At 41.2% G+C, this 21,194-nt stretch overlaps 1 protein-coding gene across 1 annotated transcript in view; it reads left to right on the top strand.

The window, feature by feature from the left end:
- The window catches only part of ZFHX3 (zinc finger homeobox 3), a 282,114-nt gene that overhangs the window by 236,174 nt on the left and 24,746 nt on the right, over window positions 1–21,194 (top strand). Inside the window, 2 exon segments of the mRNA XM_031950073.1 lie at window positions 5,311–5,444; window positions 5,569–5,769. Coding sequence (XP_031805933.1) covers window positions 5,311–5,444; window positions 5,569–5,769 — 335 coding nt within the window.

Genomic DNA, 21,194 nt, shown 5'->3' with positions numbered 1-21,194 from the left:
AGAGGAAGTTCAACCCCAGAGGTCACCAGGGTTTTTAAGCTATGAAGTCCATTGTTCTGGTTTGCATGTGTGTACACGCACACACACACACCCCTCCAAATTAGTCTACATGTCATTTTTTAAAACTGTAATTTATGCTCAGGTAAGTAAGTACTTCACAGATGCAGCGTTCCAATTGGAAAGCATATTTAAAAAAAAAAAAAAAGAGAGAGAGAGAGAGAGATACTCCTTCCATATTGAGTGATGGGCTCTAATATAAAAGTCATATATTGGCTCCTAAAATTACTTAGAAATAAAATTATTTTGCCTAAGATATGAAGGAAGTTAGGGTTATAGAAGTGATAAGGAATTCTGCCCTTTGTTATGTGGCTTCCAGTCAGCATTTGTCAAGTGTCAAGAAGACCAGTACAGTCTTTCATCATTGGCCAAATTATTATACTTAAAGGACAAGATTAACTTGGAGGAAAATGAGAGCTTTGTTTAAAAAAAAAATCAACAAGAATCTGCTTTGAATTTTCTTTATTACAAACCAAGGGTAGAATGATACTTTCCATTGCCACCTCAATGACTTTTTATGTCCTAAATTTCCCTTCTCTTCAAAAAATAAAATTGAAAACATACATGTGTAAACAAAACAAAGCATAGTTCTGACCATTGATATGAACAGGAATCTATAACAGAAGATTCATGTTGGGTTTCCATGTGTGTTTGATCCAGAATTTCATTGAGTTCATAATACTCTGTCCACCTAATACCAGCATGGTGGAAAATCATTTCTAGAATGCGTGAGTTCATGTGACTTCCTGTCATATTTTTTATCCTTTTTGAAGTGCAAAGAGCAGCCCAAAATGTGGTCAATGGAAGATCTCTCCTATTTTAACACATCTACTGAAAAAGACAGATATATTTTAAATGAGAAAGAAGGCCAAAGGTGATAAATGCTGGCATTAATTGCTGCTTTTACACAATATTGTGGCCTCAAAGACTTAGCTCCAGATTTTTTTTAATGGTCAGTTATGATTTGTGGATTTTTGTATCGAGTAGAAACCAAACAAGAAATAACTTATCACCAAACTGTTAATTTCTCTGTGGATCTTTTTCTTTTGTTTTAATAAGAAGCCATTGGGTGGTTAAAATGACAAGTCCCCTGTGGATCTAGAAAGTGGGTGTTCTCCACTGCTCACCCTCCATTTCAAGATGAAAGTATAGAAATGTCTCAAAAATATCAACAATGAAGAGTAAATTCACTTTCTCTTTTCCTGTTTACCAGTTCAATTGACAGTCATTTAAATCTAAAAGGTTATAAATAGAGACCAAAAAGATTGATATTGGGACCCTCTGTCTTTGGAAGCTCAAGAAAGAAGAAGCTTGAACAAATGCCAAACCATCACAGGTCCCCCAAGATAAATAAATATATATATATATATATATATATATATAAATCCCATCCACCAATTCCAATGGGCAACTTCCCCCTGGATTTCAGCTCACTCTACCCTGATGACTCATTTCCCGATTGAGATTGACATTTTAACGTCTGAGGTTATACTGGGGAGGGGGCTGTGTCAGCTATAGTTAACCTAACTATTGGAACCACTCCCCAGGTTCCCCAGGGACCAGCAAAAAGACTGGAACTTGGGACTTCACCGGGGTTCTGTGCTCATGAGAGATCTGCTGAGTAGCTATTGCCACTGGCCACAGCAACCCATATCTGAACAAGTGTATCAAATAAAAATTGTTAATTCCTTAAGGGAAAATCCCAAACCATTTTCCTATAATAGGTATGGTTTACATTGTAGCAGTGTGGTTGTGTTACTGAGGAAGAAGAGTTTAATAAACATCCAGAATCCTTAGCTTCCTCCTACAAAAGTTTATGAATCCCTGGCAGGTTTGAGTTGGAAGGGGTGGGAGGAGGGAAGAGAAGGAATGTTAAGTGATACCTTCCTTTAAGGGAAGAATAATAAGTTCTGAAATCAGAATTCCTACATCTGCAACTTTGTCACAATATGTTCAGTTTTTAAGAAAATTGGGTAGACTTTTTTTTTAGTTCTACAAAGAGACAAAGTCTATTAAATTACAGAATTTGGCTGTCTGCAGTACTCAAGTGAAATAAATTGTGTGGTCTCCACCTTAGCTCTAGTGCCCACTCATTCGTATCACCAGTCCAAGGATGCACTTTCATCAGGGAAAGCCGAAGACAGACTGGCATCTATCACTGAGGCGGGTCAGAGTCCTGTGACAGCAGGTGTTACAGGTCAGATAAGAGGTTAAGAATAGAGTTGGAAACCAATGGTACAACAGAATGGGAGTTGATTCACAATTCCCATGTTATCTTAGTTATGGAAAATTTTAACAGGTGAAAGTAAACAAATTCCCCCTGTAATCCTCACCAGTGGTGGAGAGGAAAAGGATGGGAGCAGAAAATGTGACATTCATTACAAGCAAACGTCCAAAGAGTCATTTTCATCTTTTACATATAAATTACTTATACTTTTGTCCATCTTTAAGTGAAGCACTATAGAAGAGAAGATTCTTTTAGACTCAGTGTGGAAAAGGGATGTCCTTTGGAAGAAAACAGTTGTCTCAGTGAAAGATTTTCTATCACGGAAGAAATAAGGCCAGAAAGTTCCCTGACTATCACCAAAGGCCAGGGGGAAAAAAAGAGGATTCTGCAGGCTCAATCAACCCTGCAGTGGGGATAGGAGATGGAAAGTGGGCCATGGGGGAACCAGCCTAGAATGTTACAGCACCTAGTTAATCGGCAGCCAATCCATCACGTTAAATATCCAGCAGTCATGTATTACCTTTCAAGTGAAAATGAATAACCCCCATTAAGAGCGAAATGGGTTTGAAGTCGATTCGAGACAGATTAAAGTACTGTTATGAATGTGTGTGTTGGGAGGAGGAGGGGTCTGTATGTAATATGCTTGTCTTTGTAGTTTTTAAATAATAGATGCCTTACAAACTTATGTAGACCAGGTTACCAAGATACTGAGGTTAAAGGTTGCAAGATGTGCATTCTGGGAAGAGTATCAACTTCCTGGAATATTTCCTGCATTTAACATTTAAAAAAAAAAATATATATATATATATATATATATATATATATATATATATATATAGTGGCCATATGGTTTTAATGAACAAAATTGATTTTCTAAAATTGTTTATTAAAGTACATGTACATAAAGACAGCATCTTGGTGTCCATGTCAAAACAAATCCCAAGGCTGAACATAAAAGTAGAAACATTTGCTAGATGGTTAAGTAGAATGAGATTAAGCATAGTTTTGCCAAAGGAGTGAAAATTAGTTTTTTCTCATTGAATGACCCAAGTGCCAAGTTACATTAAGCTGAGGTCTGTGGGTTTCAGAAAAAATTATCGTTTCCCTTCCCTTCCTCCTCCCTTTCCTTTCTTCTCCCTTCCTCTTCTCTCTCTCTCTTCTGTCTCTCTCTCTTCTCTCTCTTCTCTTCTCTTCTCTCTCTCTCTCTCTCTCTCTCTCTCTCTCTCTCTCTCTCCCCCCCCCCCCCCATTCTCTGTCTCTTTCTTTTGGTGAGGGGAATAATTTTTTTGCCATTTTTCTTTGACCATTGCCATAAAGCCGTTACCATTGGCTATTACAAAGGTCTAAAGCTTTTAGCTAAAAACAAGGAAGATTTGTGGTCTACCAAAAAGGCAAACTTAACTATTAGAGATTCTCTATGGCCATACTTAAAACCCACTCACTCAACTTGCTATCATGGTTTTATATCATGTTATGGTAAAGAAGTTGTACATTCTATGAGTAAATAATTAATTTTGCTGATTTTCAAGTCAAGAAACTTCCATATCATTCCCAGAGCAATTCCTCTAGTATTTTCTTGTTGTTTTCCACCTTACATTTCAGATGGTTCTACCTCATATTAAGAATAAATGAATAAATAAATGGGTGGATTTGATCAAAAGAGTAGAAATGCTTTTCCTCCAAGCTAACATTTAAGTCAGTTTTTTTCCTATAGCATCTATTAGAATGTGATTCAGGCAATTCATATTAGCTCAGAACCAAATTTTCTTTTTTTTGTCTTTTTAATAACAGCTTTTTATTTTCAAAATACATGCAAAGATAGTTTCTAACATTCATCCTTGCAAAACCTTGTGTTCCAAATTTTTCTCACTCTCTTCCCCTCATCTCCTCCTCTAGATAGCAGGTAATCCATTATATGTTAAACATGTGCAGTTCTATATATATATTTCCACATTTGTGCTGCACAAGAAAAATCGGATCTAAAAAGTAAAAAATGAGAAAGAAAAACAAAAAGCAACTAAAACCAAAAAAAGTGAAGATGCCATGTTGTGATCCACATTCAGTCCCCACAGTGCTCTCTCTGGATACAGATGACTCTCTCGATCACAAGTCTGTTGGGTCTGGCCTGAACCACCTTGTTGTTGAAAAGAGCCACGTCCATCAAAATTGACCATTGCACAATCTTCTTGTTGCTGTGTGAAGCGTTCTCTTGAGGACAAAACTCTGTAGTGTGGACACCTCTGAGATTGTCTCCCCCACCCCATTCATCTCGTAAATATTTTGATGTGTGTGTGTGTGTGTGTGTGTGTGTGTGTGTTTTTCATGTTGTCTCCCTTATTAGACTGACAGCTCATTGAGGGCAGGGACTGTCTTTTGCCTCTTTCTGTATCCCCAACACTTTGCACAGGGCCTACCTCCTGGTAGTCACTTAATTAATGTTTATCAATTTGACATTCGCTAGAGAGTGATGCAGAGCCTTGGGGCAAAAAGATGGAGAGCTAATCCCTGTGAGTGAGTGGATCCTAATGCTAGTGGGAATGACAAAGAACCACCTGCCTTCTCAAGTTACTTATTAGTGATAATAATAATTTTAAAGATGGTAACGGCACTTTTGTAGCACTTGAAGGTTTTGCAAAGATCTTCCCAAGTCTCATTTGACACAAGCACACACACATGTACACGTGTTCACACTTCTCAAGTAAGAACTTGGACCCTGATGTGGGGAGTCTGGGACAAGTGGGCTTGGAACCGCACCCCCCCCCCCGCCCCCTGCCAGGACAGTTTGTCCCAGATCCTCGCCCTTTCCTTTCCTCGCCCCTTCCTAGATGCTTAGAACACTAACTGAAAGTGAGAAGAAAGTCGCTTCCTTTCCAACATGTGTGCCAGCCTGGATGTTCATCCTCCTGGAATCTTGGTTTTTCAAGAAATCCTGCGCTATAAATGGATGTTGGTTTTCACCCAGCAGCAACCCCATTGCAGCTTGCCCGGCACAGATCCCATAATGTAGCTTCCATTTTCTCTCGTAGCCTCGTCCAGCCAGGCAGACAAGGAGCTTCCAGACTGTCCTGCAGCCTCCAAGCGCGCGTCCTTCCCGAGTGGCTCGGAGCCCCCACTCTCTTCCAAGCGACCCAAAACATCGGAGGAGGCCAGAGCAGAGCAGGTGAGGCCGGCGCCTGGTCGGGGTGGGGGGGGGGGAGGCAGCTGCGTGAGCACACTGGGGGGGGGGGGGGTGGGCAGGAGATCGCGGTGCTGGCTGGAGTCTATCTCCCTCCCTTCTCGTCCAGATGTTCCAGTGCCCGTACTGTAAGTACAGTAACGCAGATGTGAACCGGCTGCGGGTACACGCCATGACTCAGCACTCGGTGCAGCCCATGCTGCGCTGTCCGCTGTGCCAGGATATGCTCAACAACAAGATCCACCTGCAGCTGCACCTCACCCACCTCCACAGCGTGGCCCCAGACTGTGTCGAGAAGCTCATCATGACGGTAGGTCGGGTCGCCCCCGGAGCTGACCTGGGGAAAGCGAGGAGGGAAAATCCAGAGTTCTGCGACAAACAGGCCCCGACCATTAGAGAGAGGGCTGCCTCACCTTGGCACGTCCCCACTGCCCTGGCAGCTATGAGTCTCCCCGAACTCCCAGCCTTCTGTCAGGGTACAGGTTAGGGTTAGGGGCAGGATGTCGCACGAACCTCCTGGGCTTCTTGGAATCCTGGTGCAGGTCAAACTTGCAGAGAATCAATGCAAAAAGTAGCCAACAACTATTGAGGATACTAGCAGGATCCAACTGACCGCTATGTGCTTTGCAAGTACAAGTTCTTATTCAGATTCTTGGAGATCGTTGCTAACAGTTATTACTGCAATTATGACCTGAACTGCTAGAAAATCCCGAAATCTGAGTTCAGGAGGAGACAATCTAGACCAGTCAGTACCTGAACATGAATCCTAGATGCATTGTGCCCAACAGGTTGGCCAGGAAGGCTTTTGCTTGAAGACCTTGAATGAAAAGGGAGTCTATCATCTCCTAAGGATAGTCTATATTTAGATGGCTTGTATTGTTGCAAACCTTTTACTTTCGTCCTCTCTATTTGCTTTTTAGTCTTATGAAGCAGTGCTTTACTAATCTCTTTTCTTACATGGCGCCCCTTCAGATACTTGAAGATGGCCCTCATTCCCTATTTTATGGTTCAAGCTGTTTATTAAGTCAAAAATTGGTTAACTACAGTAGAGGTTATATCTGATGAATTTTCTCCTCCAAGTAGCAGGAGGCAGGTATCATAAATATTTCTTGAGACATCTGCTATAAAACCACCAAATGTAACAGATCATCCATAGTTAATCTGTAAACAAGGGGATGCTAGAAAGTTGTCAGTCATTTCTCTTTAACATATGGCTGTGATGATTTAGGTTGTCTAAAAGTCCACATTATGATGTGAAAGTTGCACAAATATAATTTATAGGTTATAATTTTTTTTGCTAAATTATTGTGTTTGTTTGCTATCCAGATATGAGTACTGCTTACTAAAGTTACCTTGGTAGATGATCAGTGAGAAGCTCTCACAGGCAGCACACAGTGCTCTTAAAAATGTAAATAAAAATTTAATACAACCTTTTTCATTAATATTTTTAAATGGCAATTTTCACATAAACTTGTGGAAGTCATTGAAAAGTTGTCTTCAAGAGGAAAAGCAGATGGTGGCAAATGTAAAATTGGAAGCTCTCAAAATTTTCACCAGCCTTCAAAGCATCTAATGATGGGTGAGCCTTGGTAGCTAGCAGAGGAACAGTGCCAAAAGCAATATTTTCAATACTTGTTAGAGTTTGTGCTTATAGTGTGATTATTTTATTGGTCTAGTTTCATTTAAGCCTTGGAACTTTGGCCTATAGTACTTTGCATGATTGATTTAAGCAACTCCTTTTTCTTAAAAGATGGAGAGGGAAGATTGCAAATAGGAAAGTAACTTAATAACTAGCTATCGTGTTTCTCTAATTTATGTCATCTGATTTCTAATTGTACTAATAAACTTATTTCATGTTAAAGGCAAATTCTTTTTTCATGTACCTTTGATCCCATTCTGTCTTCTCCAGCAGATTGCTTTCTCTGTGATTCCCAATTTCTCATTAATATTTCATCTCTCCCTGTCTACCAATTGTTTCCCTGCCGCCTACAAACATACCTATATTTCTCCATCTTTAAAAGAAAAAAAAAATTCCCCATCCCTACTAGCTATCTTACTATATCTCTCCTTCCTTTCATGACTGAACTCTTTGACAAAGCCATCTACAATCAGTTCATCCGTTTCATCACCTCTCACTTGCTCTCTGAAAAAGCTCTCTCCAAAGTTACCAGTGATGTCTTAAATGCCAAATTCAGTGGTCTTTTCTCTGTCATCAGGCTTCTTGACCCTGTCTGTGGCCATTGATACGACTGGTCACATTCTTTTTTTGCATACTCTCTCCTTGAGGTTTTCATGAAGCTATTACTTCCTGGTTCCCCTCCTGCTTTTAGGATCATTACTTCTCATTCTCTTTTAATTGATTATCATCCAAGTTGTGCTTACTAACCATGAGTGTCCCACAAGGATGTAAACTGAGCCCTCTTCTCACTTGTTGATCATCACCATCCCCATGAGCTAAATTTTCATTTCTATGCCGATGATTTCAAGACTTGCATCACATCTTCTGCCTTTCAGATATCTCACACTAGGTATTCCATGAGCATTTCAAATTCACCTTGATCTTTCCCCCAAAACTCTTGTCTTTTTGTAATGTTTGTTACAGAATGTTGTGTCAAAATAAAATGTGTGTATGTAAATATATATGTATATGTATATACATCTTAAATTTATTTTTTAAATTTATATATAATGTTTAAAAGTATCTTTAATATAAACTAATATATCATAAATTTAATAAAAATATTTCATCTCATCTGTAAAATTGCTACAAGGGATTTGTATATCTCTAAAAGAAGATAGTATATATTTTGTAGCAAGAATAGAAATCTCTCTCCTCCTCCCTCTCCTTCACACACACACACACACACACACACACACACACACACACACACATACACACTTGTCTCGTTTAGGACCCGTGACTCCAAAGTCAGTGAGGTTTTTGTTTTTGTTTTTGTTTTTTAATCCCTTGAATTAATCTTTTAGCAGAAACATCATTTTTGGAAATTTTTTTGTTGTTATTTTGGCACCATAGGGATTGTCGTTTGTACATGGGTAGGATCATGTACACAGGGGTTACTTTTTATCATGGTCTCATTAGACATTTAGTCATGAGAGTAAAAGTATTGATTGATTAATGTCACTGTTGAATAAGTGAAGAAAGTCAGGGCCTGGCCTCCATTTCTTTCAGGTCAACTGGAGTAGAAAGCCATGAATACAACATGTGATGAGAAGTGTCTTTCAGATAATGAATAAACTCTGTAAAGTATAATATTAAGAAATGTCTCTACATAACAAAAGGTTGTAACAAAAAGGTTGTAATAACCTTTTGTTATGAAAGAACTTATGCTGATTTTGTTTAAAACAAAACGAAAAACAAAAACAAAAGTTAGATAAATAGATAGTAAAAGTTGTAAAGGTTCTTCAGTCAAGCAGTAAATCCACATGCCCAATGTCTAGACTCCTTTATCATTTCCTTTTTCTCTTTTGTTGCTGAGTCATTTTTCAGTTGTTGGCAAGAGAGGGGGCTGCTCTTCATGAGGCCATTGGGGATTTTCTTGGCAAAGATACTAAAGTGCTTTGCCATTTCCATGTCCAGCTCATTTTTCAGACAAGGAAGCTGAGTAAGTGACTTGTGCAGGGTCCCACATTACTAATTGTCTGAGACTGGATTTGAACTAGGGTCTCCCTGCTTCCAGACTCAGGGCTCTGATCTGCTACCTTTTCTTTTTCTTTAAGAGAGGCTATTTTCTAATGGTTAGAGATTAAGAAGGAGAGAACTAGCAACCTTCTGTACCTGTATTTGGCATTTGGAAATTTTAGCCATCTCATGAAAACATCTAAATTTGACTTGGTAAGCCCCTGGAGCACCTGATGAAAGGGGTTAGGGATTTTTATGATTCTTTTCTCTATATATTTAAATTACAGATTTGAGATGGCCTCCCTAGGCATTCGGTGCTCAGAAATGGGGTAGCCAGTTCAAGATGGAAAAGAATGAATTCTGTGAGATCCGAGTCTCAAGAGTTCTGTTATATACGTCAGGAGACTATTGTTTCCTTTGATATTACTGAAAAGATATCAGTGGAAAAGAAGGGATTGTTTTCTTGTCATTAAGAGAGGGTTTGTGACCCAACTAGATATTTTCTTCTGCCGCAGAATAGAAAAAGACACAAAAACCCAAAGAAATACAGTCCCTGGCCAACCTAAGTATTGTCCTGGGTATATAATTCTGTTAATTCTCATAAATATTTTTGCCCTCTTGGTCTGAGACCTCAGAATAAAGCTTGAAACAGATTTCATTCCCACTAAAAGTTAATTCCAGCCCGATAAATGGAAGTAGATTACTTTCCACACAATGTCTTTCCGTTCAGTTGTAAATGGAGAGTGTTTTGAGGAGGCTTCAGTTAATAATACCTTATCAGACAGCCTTCAGGAACCTGCAGTGTCTAATATGTCTGTTGCCATGGTTACGGCTGCTTGCTTATGCTCTGCATCTCATATCGGTGTCTTTCATGGGCCCCCTTCTTTTTGTACCGACAAGGAGGCTGCAAGAATAGATTCTTCAGGGAATGACCGGGATGGGCCCTGTCCTTGGAAAATCATCTCCTTCCTACTTTATGTATGACCACCAACACCGGAGCCCAAGGCAGTGTCATTACAGACCATTTTTGCAGAGGGGAAGTTTACAAAACTGGGGAAGAAGAGAGGAAATGACTCAGAAGATACAGTTAGGGAGCCAGATCTGAATTTTTAGTTTCTTGCCCATTTACCACTGTATACAGTAGGTGTCAATGAATGCCATGGAGATTATTGTTTGTTTGCAAGGGAGAGGGCCCCAGTTAGTGGGGTGTTGTTACTGACCAATTAATTAATTTGGAAAAGACTATTTTGGTACTTCAGCTGCTCGAATCTAGTTTAATCCTCTTTCCAATAACAACTACTTCACAGTAATTCTGGAACCACATGGCTTCTGCAGAGAGCTCCTTAAATGCTGATGAGATGTGGTTTATTCCATGTCTACCCAACCTGACGGATCGTGTCAGAAGGGAAGAAGAGATTAGTCCTTGAGCAGCGTTCTCCCTCCCCCACTAACAACTTGATCTTCACCCCGACTTTTTCTTTCTATTTGTAGTGTTTATTCGGGCTCTCCCCCCCGCCCTGCATTTTTCTCCCTTGTAACATCTCCAGCTTTCCCTGCCTCAGCAGCCCTATCGGTTTTGTTTTCTCACTTTCCTCTTGTTCACCTATGTAAAATTTGTTCTCGAATCTTTGTCCTTCCCCTCTTCTCCTTAAAAATTTTATTTTTCTTAAGTAGGAAACAGGTCTTTCTTTTCTTTTCTGTCCATGTCTCAAGGAAGCTGTCTTCCCTGTTAGCACAGTGGCTGTCTCACCCACCCCTCTAGCTTTCTAGCCTGTGTGCATGCTGGCTGTTTCACTCTTTCTCCATCTCAGATGAAGGTAATGAAAGTAATCGGGCTTCATTAATTCTGAGCCCTGTGAGATGATAGCCATTTGGAAACATGTTTGCCAATTAGATGGGCTAAATTAGAAGTGACCTTGGTAGGCTGCCATCACTTGCCTCTCCGACTCTAATGAAGCTTTACACTCGAATCCTCCTCATCTCTTTTCCATGTTTGTGTCTCTTTTCGTCTCCCCTTCTTCCCTCTGTCTGTCTTGCTCTGGTTCTAGAGCCATGAGTTGGACTTAGACTCTCACCAGTTTTTTCCAAATGTTTATATAACTCTTTGGGTTTTATGTCTAAATACTGTGTAAGGGATAATGAGATTAGCTGGGATCTTAGGAGAAAAAAATGAGAGAGAAATGGAGAACCCTGGATCTTAAGGTGCCCTGGCATTGGGCCCAGTCAGGCATAGGTAGAAAACTAGATAAAGAAAGGAATATCTTCTGCCTACTTTGTTACCATGCATAGACTGATCAGTAGTTGTGGGTGCTAGAATTTAAGGAAGACTAAGAGGATTATTACCTGGACAGCAAGAAACTGCCATTCCTGGTTTAGTGTGGAAAAGAAAAGACTTCTGGGGAAACTGTTAACTGAGTGTTCTATGGAAGATGAAAAGTGAATGTTGTCTTAGGATATATTAGTAGAGGCACAGTCTCCAGAGCAAGAGAGATGAGAGAGTGTGAGACTTGGAACCACAGGGTCTGAATTTGAATCTCACTTGTGATACTTCTTACCTGAGTCACTTAACTTGCTTAGCCTCAGTTTTCCCACATGTAAAATGCTTAGTTATCAGGTCTGGACATCCTACTATAGAAAGGACATAAATGGGCTGGAACAAGTCAAAAGAGGGCAGGCCAGAACAGCAAGGTGACAGGAGAGTGTATCATATGAGAACTTGCTCAAGAGCCCAGGTCTGTTTTACCCAGAGCAGAGTTATCAGACTGAAGTTCAAGTATGTGAGGATGCCCATCCGGAAGAAAAATCCAGAGGACAGAAGCAGGAACAATGGAAACTTCCTCATACGTAGCAGTGTCCCAAAGGTGCAGGATTAATGCAGAAGCTAGGGACTTCATCACTGGCGGTCTTTAAGCAGAGGCTGCCGGCTCACACAGTAATGATGTGGGCAGTTGAGGCAGGGGGAGCATCCTGCTTAGATGAAGATGAACTAAGTGACCTCCGAAGAGTCCCTTCAATCATCCTCACATTCTGGCTAATGAGGATCCAGGTCAAGCTCAGCTTGTTTGTAAGACACATTGAAAAAGAATTCCAAAGTGATCTGCTGCAAAGGCAAAAAATGCTTTGGATTTCCTTTTAATTATTTAGCTTTAAAAGCAGCAATCTTGTTACCTCTGACCTTGAAGTAATTGGGCTTGATGGTTAAATTGTATTGACATTTAGGTATGTCATATAAATGGGGAGAAAATTATGGAAACCCATAGACTGACCTAGTATGTAATAGACTGTAAGTTTTACTAAGGTCTTCCTTTTCCTTCTCTCCCTCCCTCTCTTCCTTCTTTCCTTTTCCTTCCTTCCTTCCTTCCTTCCTTCCTACTTCCCTGTCATTCTGTTCTCTCCCTTCCCCCTCTCCTTTCTGCATTTATTCCCTATATCCTCCCCCCCCTTTTTTTTTACTAGCAACTATGATAGACCAAGGATTTTTCAATTTTTCCAACCACTTGGAATTTCAGAGTTTGTTTGTTTGTTTGTTTTTTAACTACCATGATTTTGAAGAAGAAAAAGTTACCTGAGACTTGATAACTAGAAGACTAAAGAGCCAATTTCTTCATTAGCAGCAGGTATAAAGATTTGCTCCCAAGAGAGGCAGATCCAAAGTGTTATCCAAACTCATATTTGCATCTAGATCTGTTTATCTAAATCTGAGAACAGCATTCAGACATGAAGTTGCATGAGTATGAATTCTACAATGACATAGTCAATTGGGAAAAAAATGAATGGCCTGGAATGGTAACCCCTTGAAAATGGAGCAGGGTGTGAGAGTTGTTCCATTACTTCAGATCAGGGAATTGGACTTCTACCACTCCTGTCCCCTTATATTAGAAAAGCATTCAGGATCAAGGTGGTCCCCCGGGGCATCACAATTGGGGCCGGGCTTAATGCTGTGACTACAGTGTCTGATTGGGGATAGCTTGCCTCATTTTTAAGCCTTTAAGCTGATAAGCGGCTCCAGAAATCCATGATGAATTGAGAAACCCTGGCTTATTCCCAGTTACCAAGTCAAGTCAACAAGCATTATTAAGCTCCTTCTATATACCAGGGAGTGTACTCAGTTCTGCAGATACAATGAAGAGGAAGTAACAGTCTTGAAAGGTGTGGAAATATATTGTTCTTGTCTTATTAAAACCAACTGAGAGAGATGCCAGGGCACAGAACAGAAAGTAATCTAATGAGTCTCTGCAGCCAGTTGCATTGCAACGACAAACCAGAATCCAACTAAACAACTATTTAATATTGTCTTTATTGCATAGATGACCAAGATATGCTTAGTTTAAGTAACTGGTCATTTCTGTTACAGTCCCAGGCATTAAAAGCAAGGCTATGGACATTCTGAGTGTCGTCTTAAAGCTCACTGTAGTTCCATGGCTTTTCTCTCTAAGCCAAGGGTCATTCACTTGGGTCCACAGATCTATCTAGCTGTGGATAGATTGAAACCTATCAAGGAGGTTCTTGAACTTGGGTGGAAGAAAAAAATTATAGCTTTATTTTCACCAACCTCTAACTGAAATTTGGTGTTTCTGACTATGAATGAAGGCAACCAGTGTGGTTCTGAGAAGGGGTCCCCAGGGGGCTAAGAGGCTTCACAGGGGTCCTGACCCACACAAGATGGTAAAGAGCCCTCCTCCTCTGACCTCGCGCCCACCCCCCTAGCTTCAGTTACCATTTCTGGGCATGAGATGTCTGTATCTTCATGCCTGATTCTTTCTTCCCACAGGGCCTGGCACATAGTAAGTCCTGGATAAACACTTGTTTGTTGCTTTCCTTCCAGCCCCACTTTTGCATCCACATCTTCTGACTCAATATTTCCAAAGCTGGAATCATCATTTTCCCCTCCAACTTCCCTTCTTCCTGATTTCTCTTTTTCCTTGATCACACCATTGCCCTCCCACGGAAACCTTAAATCCAGCTTTAACTTTCCTCCTTTGCCTCGGTCCTTGCCCCAGTCAGCTGCCACACCTTCCATCCCGTCCAAGTCCCCCATCCTCTGACCACAGAAGCAGACCTGGCAGGTGCCTCCCTCAGCCCTCCCTGCGACCCAGCCAGCAGTACCAGCCGAAGGGGGCTGGCCCAGAGGGGCCGAGGCTTGGCTCGGTCCAGGCATGAGAGGCCGCGGCATCTTGTGGGACACCCACCTCCTGCCCCAGATTCGTCCCGCAGTCGGTTTTCCACTTCTGACCTAAAGCCTTGGAGCGCTGCCCCTGCTAAGCCCTCACAGGTGCTCGGCAGTCTTTTAGGTCCAAGCCTGCCTTAATGGGCAGCAGCATGGAGGACCCTCCTGGCCCTGCAGCCCTGGGCACGGGCCTTCTTGGCTGCTCCGGGGCTGTACTTTTTCCTCGCTGCCACCAGGCGCTCTCCTCCTTGCCAGCCCCTCCCATACACGGGTCAGAATAATCTACCCAAACGACCCAAACGACAGGGTCTCATCCTCCCAAACTGTCGGCAGCTTCCATCACCTGTGAGAGAAAAAACAGATGCATTTAACTTAGTCGCCAAGGCCATGCACCGTGTGCCTCTTCTTCTGCCCTTGCAGCCATTGCCTGATCCAGCCAGAGGAGTGGAGGGAAAACTGCCGGATTGGGAGTCAGGGGACGTGGCTGCTTCCTACTTGGGGGACCTCAGAACCATCTAGAGGTTCCATCTAGCATCCTGGGGCTCAGCTCCCAAAATGAGGTTGGCCTTGGTGGCCTTCGAGGCCCCTGCCCCTCTGGATAATGATCCAGTGACTGAGGACCGTGAGCCCTTCGAAGATGTTCTCTTGCTTTCTCTCGCCTCCATGCCATCACAAAAGCCCCAGCACCATGTCTGGAAGCGCGCCTTCCACATCGTGGCCTCCATGAATCCATCCTCAGAGCCTTGCCTGGATCCCATGTCTCCTGGGAAGTTGCCTCCAGACTCTCCCGAGTGGAAGTGATCTCTCCTCCCTTGGATTTTATTTGCCTTTTTCTCTGCCCTCTCCCGACCTACCCTCATCACAGACCTTGTGTCAGACCTCTTTGTACCTATCTCCCTCCCTCTCCCCTCCCCCCAGTTAGATTGCAGACACCCTACACCCTAGCCACATCAATCCGCTTGCCCTCCTTGAACGTCTTCCACTTGCCCACCCTTACTTTTGTTCATGTCATTTCTTCCACCTGAACTGTCCCCCATGATCTTTCTCTCAGACCCATCTCTTCCTCAAGGTCCAACACAAATTCTCCCAGAAAGCCCCCATCCCATTTCAACTCTCCCCAAGCTGCCAATGATGTTATTTTTCATCTTTACATCCCTTGCAGCTGATAGTTTGCACATGGGGTGCATAGTCAAATGACACAGACATAAACTCAGGTCAGTCTCTAAACTCTTGGGGGGACACAAGGGGAGGCAGAAGAGAGTCACTGGTCTCGGGGGCTTATTATCTAATAGGGAGATGACTAGATACAATAAATTAGGGAGACTCGGAGCAAAGATGTAGATATTAAAAGGATCCAAGAAAGCTTCTTGGAGAAGGTGAGATTTCAGCTGACATTTGAAGAAAGAAGCAGAAGGCTGCTCATTGAATGGCTTCACTTAGAAAGACAGCCAGCATATCTCACACACACCCCTTTTCTTAGCTTCTCCAGATCTATAAGTGGTATCCTGATTCTTTTAGTTACTCAGGCCTAAAAACTTGGAGTCTTCTTTTATTCTTTTCTTTTCCTAAATATTCATATTCTTTCTCTCTCTCTTTCTCTCTCTCTCTCTCTCTCTCTCTCTCTCTCTCTCCCTCTCCCTCTCCCTCTCCCTCTCCCTCCTTCCCCCCTCTCTCTGTCTCTCTCTCTCCCTCCTCCCCCTCTTTCTCCCTCCCTCTCCCCCCCCCTCTGTTTCTGTCTCTCACACACACACGCACTGTGACCCAACAGATTGTCAGTCTCTTCAGTCTCTGTGGCCTCCTCCACTTTTGTTCAGGTACTCAACTAAGTTAAATACAACAAATATTTCTTACTCTATGTGGAAGGCACTATGTTTGTGCCGAAGGAGTGAGTAATGAGTATCCTGCCCTCAAAGAGGTTACGTTCTAGTGGAGGGAAATGAGTTTTTAGAGAAACAAATAGAATAATATTTGATTAGAAAGCAATGACTATTACATAAGGGGGTGGGAATGAAAGACATAAAAGAGTAGTTGGCATCTGGGCTGAGCTTTGAAAATCACTAAGGATTCTGGGAGACATGGAGGGGTCAACCTATGGGCACAGAGCCAGAAAATGTCCAGTTTGTTGAGCAGCTAGTGCCTAAATTTTGCTGAAATGTAGAGGCCATGAAGGAGAGAAATGCAGAATAAAGTAAATTAGAACTAGATTATGGGTCTTTAAATGACAACCTTAGGCATTATTTTATTCTAGAGGCCAAAAGAAGCCCCTGGTGCTTTTTTCCAGTAGAGGAGTCATGTAGATCAGTGTCTTGGAAATGTTAATTTGATTGTTTTATAGAGGATAGATTGGAGATCTTAAGGTCTAGGAAGCTACTGAAATAACCCTGATTAGAAATGATGAGGGCTTGAAATAAGATGATGACCGTATTAGTGGAAAGACATGGAAGAGAGGGTATAGAGATGGGGGTGTAAAAACAAAAGCCATGACCTGGTATGTGGCAAAATCAGATTAAAATGTAATTAGGAAATAGCAAAATAAAAATAAAAGTAGAACATAGGTAATGTTAATATATTTCTTAGCATGTAACCTAAAGGGTTCCTGACCCATTTCTATTTGAGTTTGACACATCAGTATAGAAGTTGATTCAACAGGATTTGACTGCTGATTGGCTATAAGTAGTAAGGAAGAAGAAAGAGTCAAATGTGGTGACCCAAAATTACAAACCTTGATGTCTGGGAAAGGGTGGTGGCACTCTCCAGCAAAATAATTAAGAACAGAAGGAAGAATAGAATTGGAGGGAGGAGGGAGGATGTAAAAAGGCCTGTGATGGATTTGTTGAGTTTGATGTTCTGATGAACTATCCAAGTAAAGTTAGATGATATAGAATTGGAGTTTAGAAAATATTAAGGATAGATGATACAGATGTTAGAACCATCCGTGTAGAGATGATGATGGTGATAATGAGACTGTAGGAGCTGATGAGATCACTAAGAGAAAATATAGAATTAAAAAGAGGACCTGAACTAGAGCCTTGGGGAGGATAGCTATGGAAAAGAGTATCTGCCAGTGGCAGATCTAGTGGGAAGGAGTTAGATAATGATCCAGTTGAGGAGGCTAAGAAGGATCAATTACAGAAAATGAAAAAGAACAAGGACAATCTAGAGGCATGGAAGCTAAGGAAGGACAGAGTCTTCAAAGAGGGGTGGTCAGTGTTAAAAGCTGTAGAGAGATTGCATGGGATAGGACAGAGAAATTAAATTTAACAATTAGGAGATCTTGGTAACCATGGAGAAAGCTCAATAAATGCCAGTTAGTTGACTGACTTAAGTGGATTTCTTCATTTTCTCAGTGGAAGAGTAGGCAAAATCTTCTCCTCCTAAGGATGGCATGGTATGGAGATCTTGAGAAATGAGAAAGTTTATAGTAGTTGTTGTGTAGAGTGTGTTGGGCCATCAAAGAGGAAAAAAGAATTTGCCTCCTGGCAGTGAGAGCCCAGTCAGGATTAGCTAATACATGACTAGGTTTTGTAGTGGACTCAAGACAGCTGTGTTGTGCCTTAGTTCAGCTCTGTTCAGCCGCACACAGGTAGGAGTAAAGAATTAAGACAAAGGGAGAAATGGAAGTAGATGGGTGTATGATAAGAGAGGAATTTCAGAATTGAGAGATGACAGAGCAGGAATAGTTAGAGTTAATGGTAAAACTGAGGGTCTGCAGTAGAATGACAATGTAGTCATGGCAGGTAAGAAGGGTGATGACTTGGGAAACTAGAGTTTTATATGATTGTATATTTTGTATATCATATTGTATATAATTGTGTATGATGATATTATATGATGAAGTCTCCAACATGAGAGCAAAGGTTTGTGAAAGGAAAATTTAAGTGCAAATTTGAACTCTTTTTTGACCAAAACGGGGAGGGGGATGAACTTTTGAGATATGACTGTGACAGGGATCCTGTTCCCTCATCCAGTATCTTCTAATTCTTACACTGTTCAGATCCTGCTTCTTCTCTCCTGACAAAACATCACTCGTCCCTTATCTACCTTCCCCTTGGCATTCAAGGGCGTGTACAGTTTGGCCTCAGTCTACCTGTTCACCTCAGTCTACCATTGTTAATCAGCAGAAATCCTATATTTCAGTCAACTGGATCTATTCAGACTCCCTGTGACTTGCACTTCCCAAATCTACCTTTTCTCATGCATTATGCTCCTGAAATCTTCCTTTGATCTCTATCTCACCCCTACTGGTTCCTTAGGGGCCAGTAAAATGCCATTTTTTCAGGGACAAAGCCATTCCTAATTATTCTCCCTTCCCCACAAGCTGAAAACAATGTCCCCTCCTCAACCTCCCATTTGTTGCTACCTCTCACAACACTTACCGCATACTGCCTTGAACTATTTATGTACTTGTTGTCTCCCCTAGAACTTCGGTCCATAAGGGCATTGGGAGCCTCATTCTCTGTATACCTGCAGTGCCCAGCAAAGTGTTTTGCTGCTCAGTAAATACTTACTGAATTCAAGAATGAAAAGAAATTATGATTGGAAATGTTTTACTCCCAGAAGAAGGGTTGGTTGTGGATGACCAAAAATTGAGATCTTGTCATAAAATTAAAACAACCCAAAAGCAACTGTAGTGTCATGTGGTTCCCTTATACTGGAATTGTTTTCTTTGTTTTATCATAAAATGTTAATTATTAGCTGCAGTTTTGTTACTTGCCAGCTAAAACTTTGTGGCTTTTACATGCCGGGTAAAGGATTTTGATCTATTCAAGCTTTCTCCCTATTCCTATCATTGATTGATCTAGAGAAGTATCTGGATCCATTCTTCTGGTATGGATTTTAAGGCAATGGTAATGATAGATTTTCCTAAAACACTGCCTGTTACTCCTTACATTATACATGTGTACCTTACAAACCTACATCTCACTCATATGAAACTCCATTTCACTGAAATGCTTGGGGGATGGTGGCTCATTAATGAATTTTCAGATTTATTACCACTTTACTTGCTGAAAACTTTTCAAAAATATCCTGGTCCATTTTTCTGCATTTAGTGATCTATGGGGAAAATATCTGGTCATTTCTTGGATTGTGGCTCTCAACAATGATTTAGGATTCTGATTATTGCCCTTAAATGTTAGAAGTATAGATATACTAATATATCCTTAGAAGTTATTTTTAAAATTAGTCCCTAATTTCAGCTTCGCATTGTCATACTCCCCTTTGCCTTTTAAAAAGAGAAAGCAGAATTTTAATTGTTGTTATTGGAGAGCCCCATTTAATGTAGGATTGGTTAATTGAGGTTTCACACCAGAAACAAACTGGAGGAAGCCCAGGTATCAGTGCAGCTGTGCCATGTGTCCTCATAAGCATATCCCAAACCTCCAATGGGAAAAGGATTTCAAGATTTGAATCCTGCATTATTCTCCCACTGCTTCTGTCTTCTCTTTTGCAAACTGTTGCTGAGCCAGACGAGTCTCTACTTGTAGTTGGTCTGTTAAGCATGTTTTAACTATGAGGGAGGCAGACGATGTTAGTGAAAAGCTCTACTGGCCACTTTCCTTGATTTCTGTCAGAGAAAAGAGATGCTCTTTGGAGAAATATATGTAAGCAGGATTATTTTTTAAGGGAAGTCAAGCTAAGCTCCTTTGAACAAAGAATCAAGGCTAAGACCTCTAAAATATGGAATCTAGAATAAATTGGCGGAGGAAAAAATGAGAACAGCAGATACAACATTTGTGCAGTTGAAAATAGAACTGGCTGCCACAAACAGATTTCTAGAGACATCTTCATCCACATCTCTTTGCTCAGAGGCATACACAAACCTCCCCAAACAGTATCCCTGGACTGCTCTTCCCTTCCCTTAAGCATCTTTCCCTTGGCCTCCTGGGAATTTCTTGCCTGTTACTATCTCATATACCAAACCATTTTTCCCCCCAGGGTGGTGAGGGAAGGGAATATTGTATATATAAAGATGCAGGTAGATAAAGGTAATTACTTAAATACATATAGGGCAAGACTTACTGGTTTGAAGGCCCCGATTAAGATGCAGAAGAGCATGTGAGGTTGATGATTATATTTCGGGGAGAGTTAATTGACGGAAGGTGAAGGCAGACAAAGGACTTCTGCTTACTGCCTTCTTGAATCCCAATCAGGAATTATGATTAAAGACTCCACGAGACAACAGAGGGCTGATGAATTGGTGTCTCTTTTTTTTTCTCTTTTTTTTGCCGTCATTCACACTTGATTGACTTCAACCTTTCAAGTGCAAAAGTCTCTCTTTTCCATTATTATTCATAGCCATCTGAGTTTTTCTAATTAAAGTGTATGAAAACAATTACTGATCCGTCGTACTGAGTCTGTTAGTGGGGATGTCTGCCTTACTGTAATGTGTATAAAAAGCTCACAGTTTTCTATAATGATGTGCAGCTGAGGTGTTAGATAATTTTATTCTTTTTTACTCTGTAGGGTTTTTTTCATTTCTCATGATTTATTTTTCATAATTCCTAAAGATCCCAGGAAAGGACTGATCCTGCAGCTTCAACTGAGAAGGGGCAGGAGGGAATATTCATTTTCCTTCTTTCTCTCCAACTCATCCCCCCACACACACACCCCATTCCCTACCCCCTCTTCTGAGGCTGGTTACTATAAATTAATCGGTGACCTTTCACTTCTTGGATTCCCACTGAAACCTCCCTCCCTCCCCAACCACACTGGTCAGAAATGCCTTCTATTAAAAAGAAAATAGATGGAATGAGTTTGGCATTCTCAACGCCATTGATTCATCAACCCCCGGACTTAACCAGCTGCTGTTACATGTTGTATTAAGGGGGTACAGATGTCTGTAAGAGCAGAAATGCTGTCTCATGCAGGCTTATTCACCTGTACTGCACCTGTTCTTTGGAAAATGAGATTCTTTGAAGTCCTTACC

Source organism: Sarcophilus harrisii, chromosome 2 (genome assembly GCF_902635505.1).
Source record: "Sarcophilus harrisii chromosome 2, mSarHar1.11, whole genome shotgun sequence".
NCBI classification, from domain to species: Eukaryota; Metazoa; Chordata; class Mammalia; order Dasyuromorphia; family Dasyuridae; genus Sarcophilus; species Sarcophilus harrisii.
Note: the sequence above shows the minus strand (reverse complement) of the source record. Positions and strands in the feature narration are given on the sequence as shown.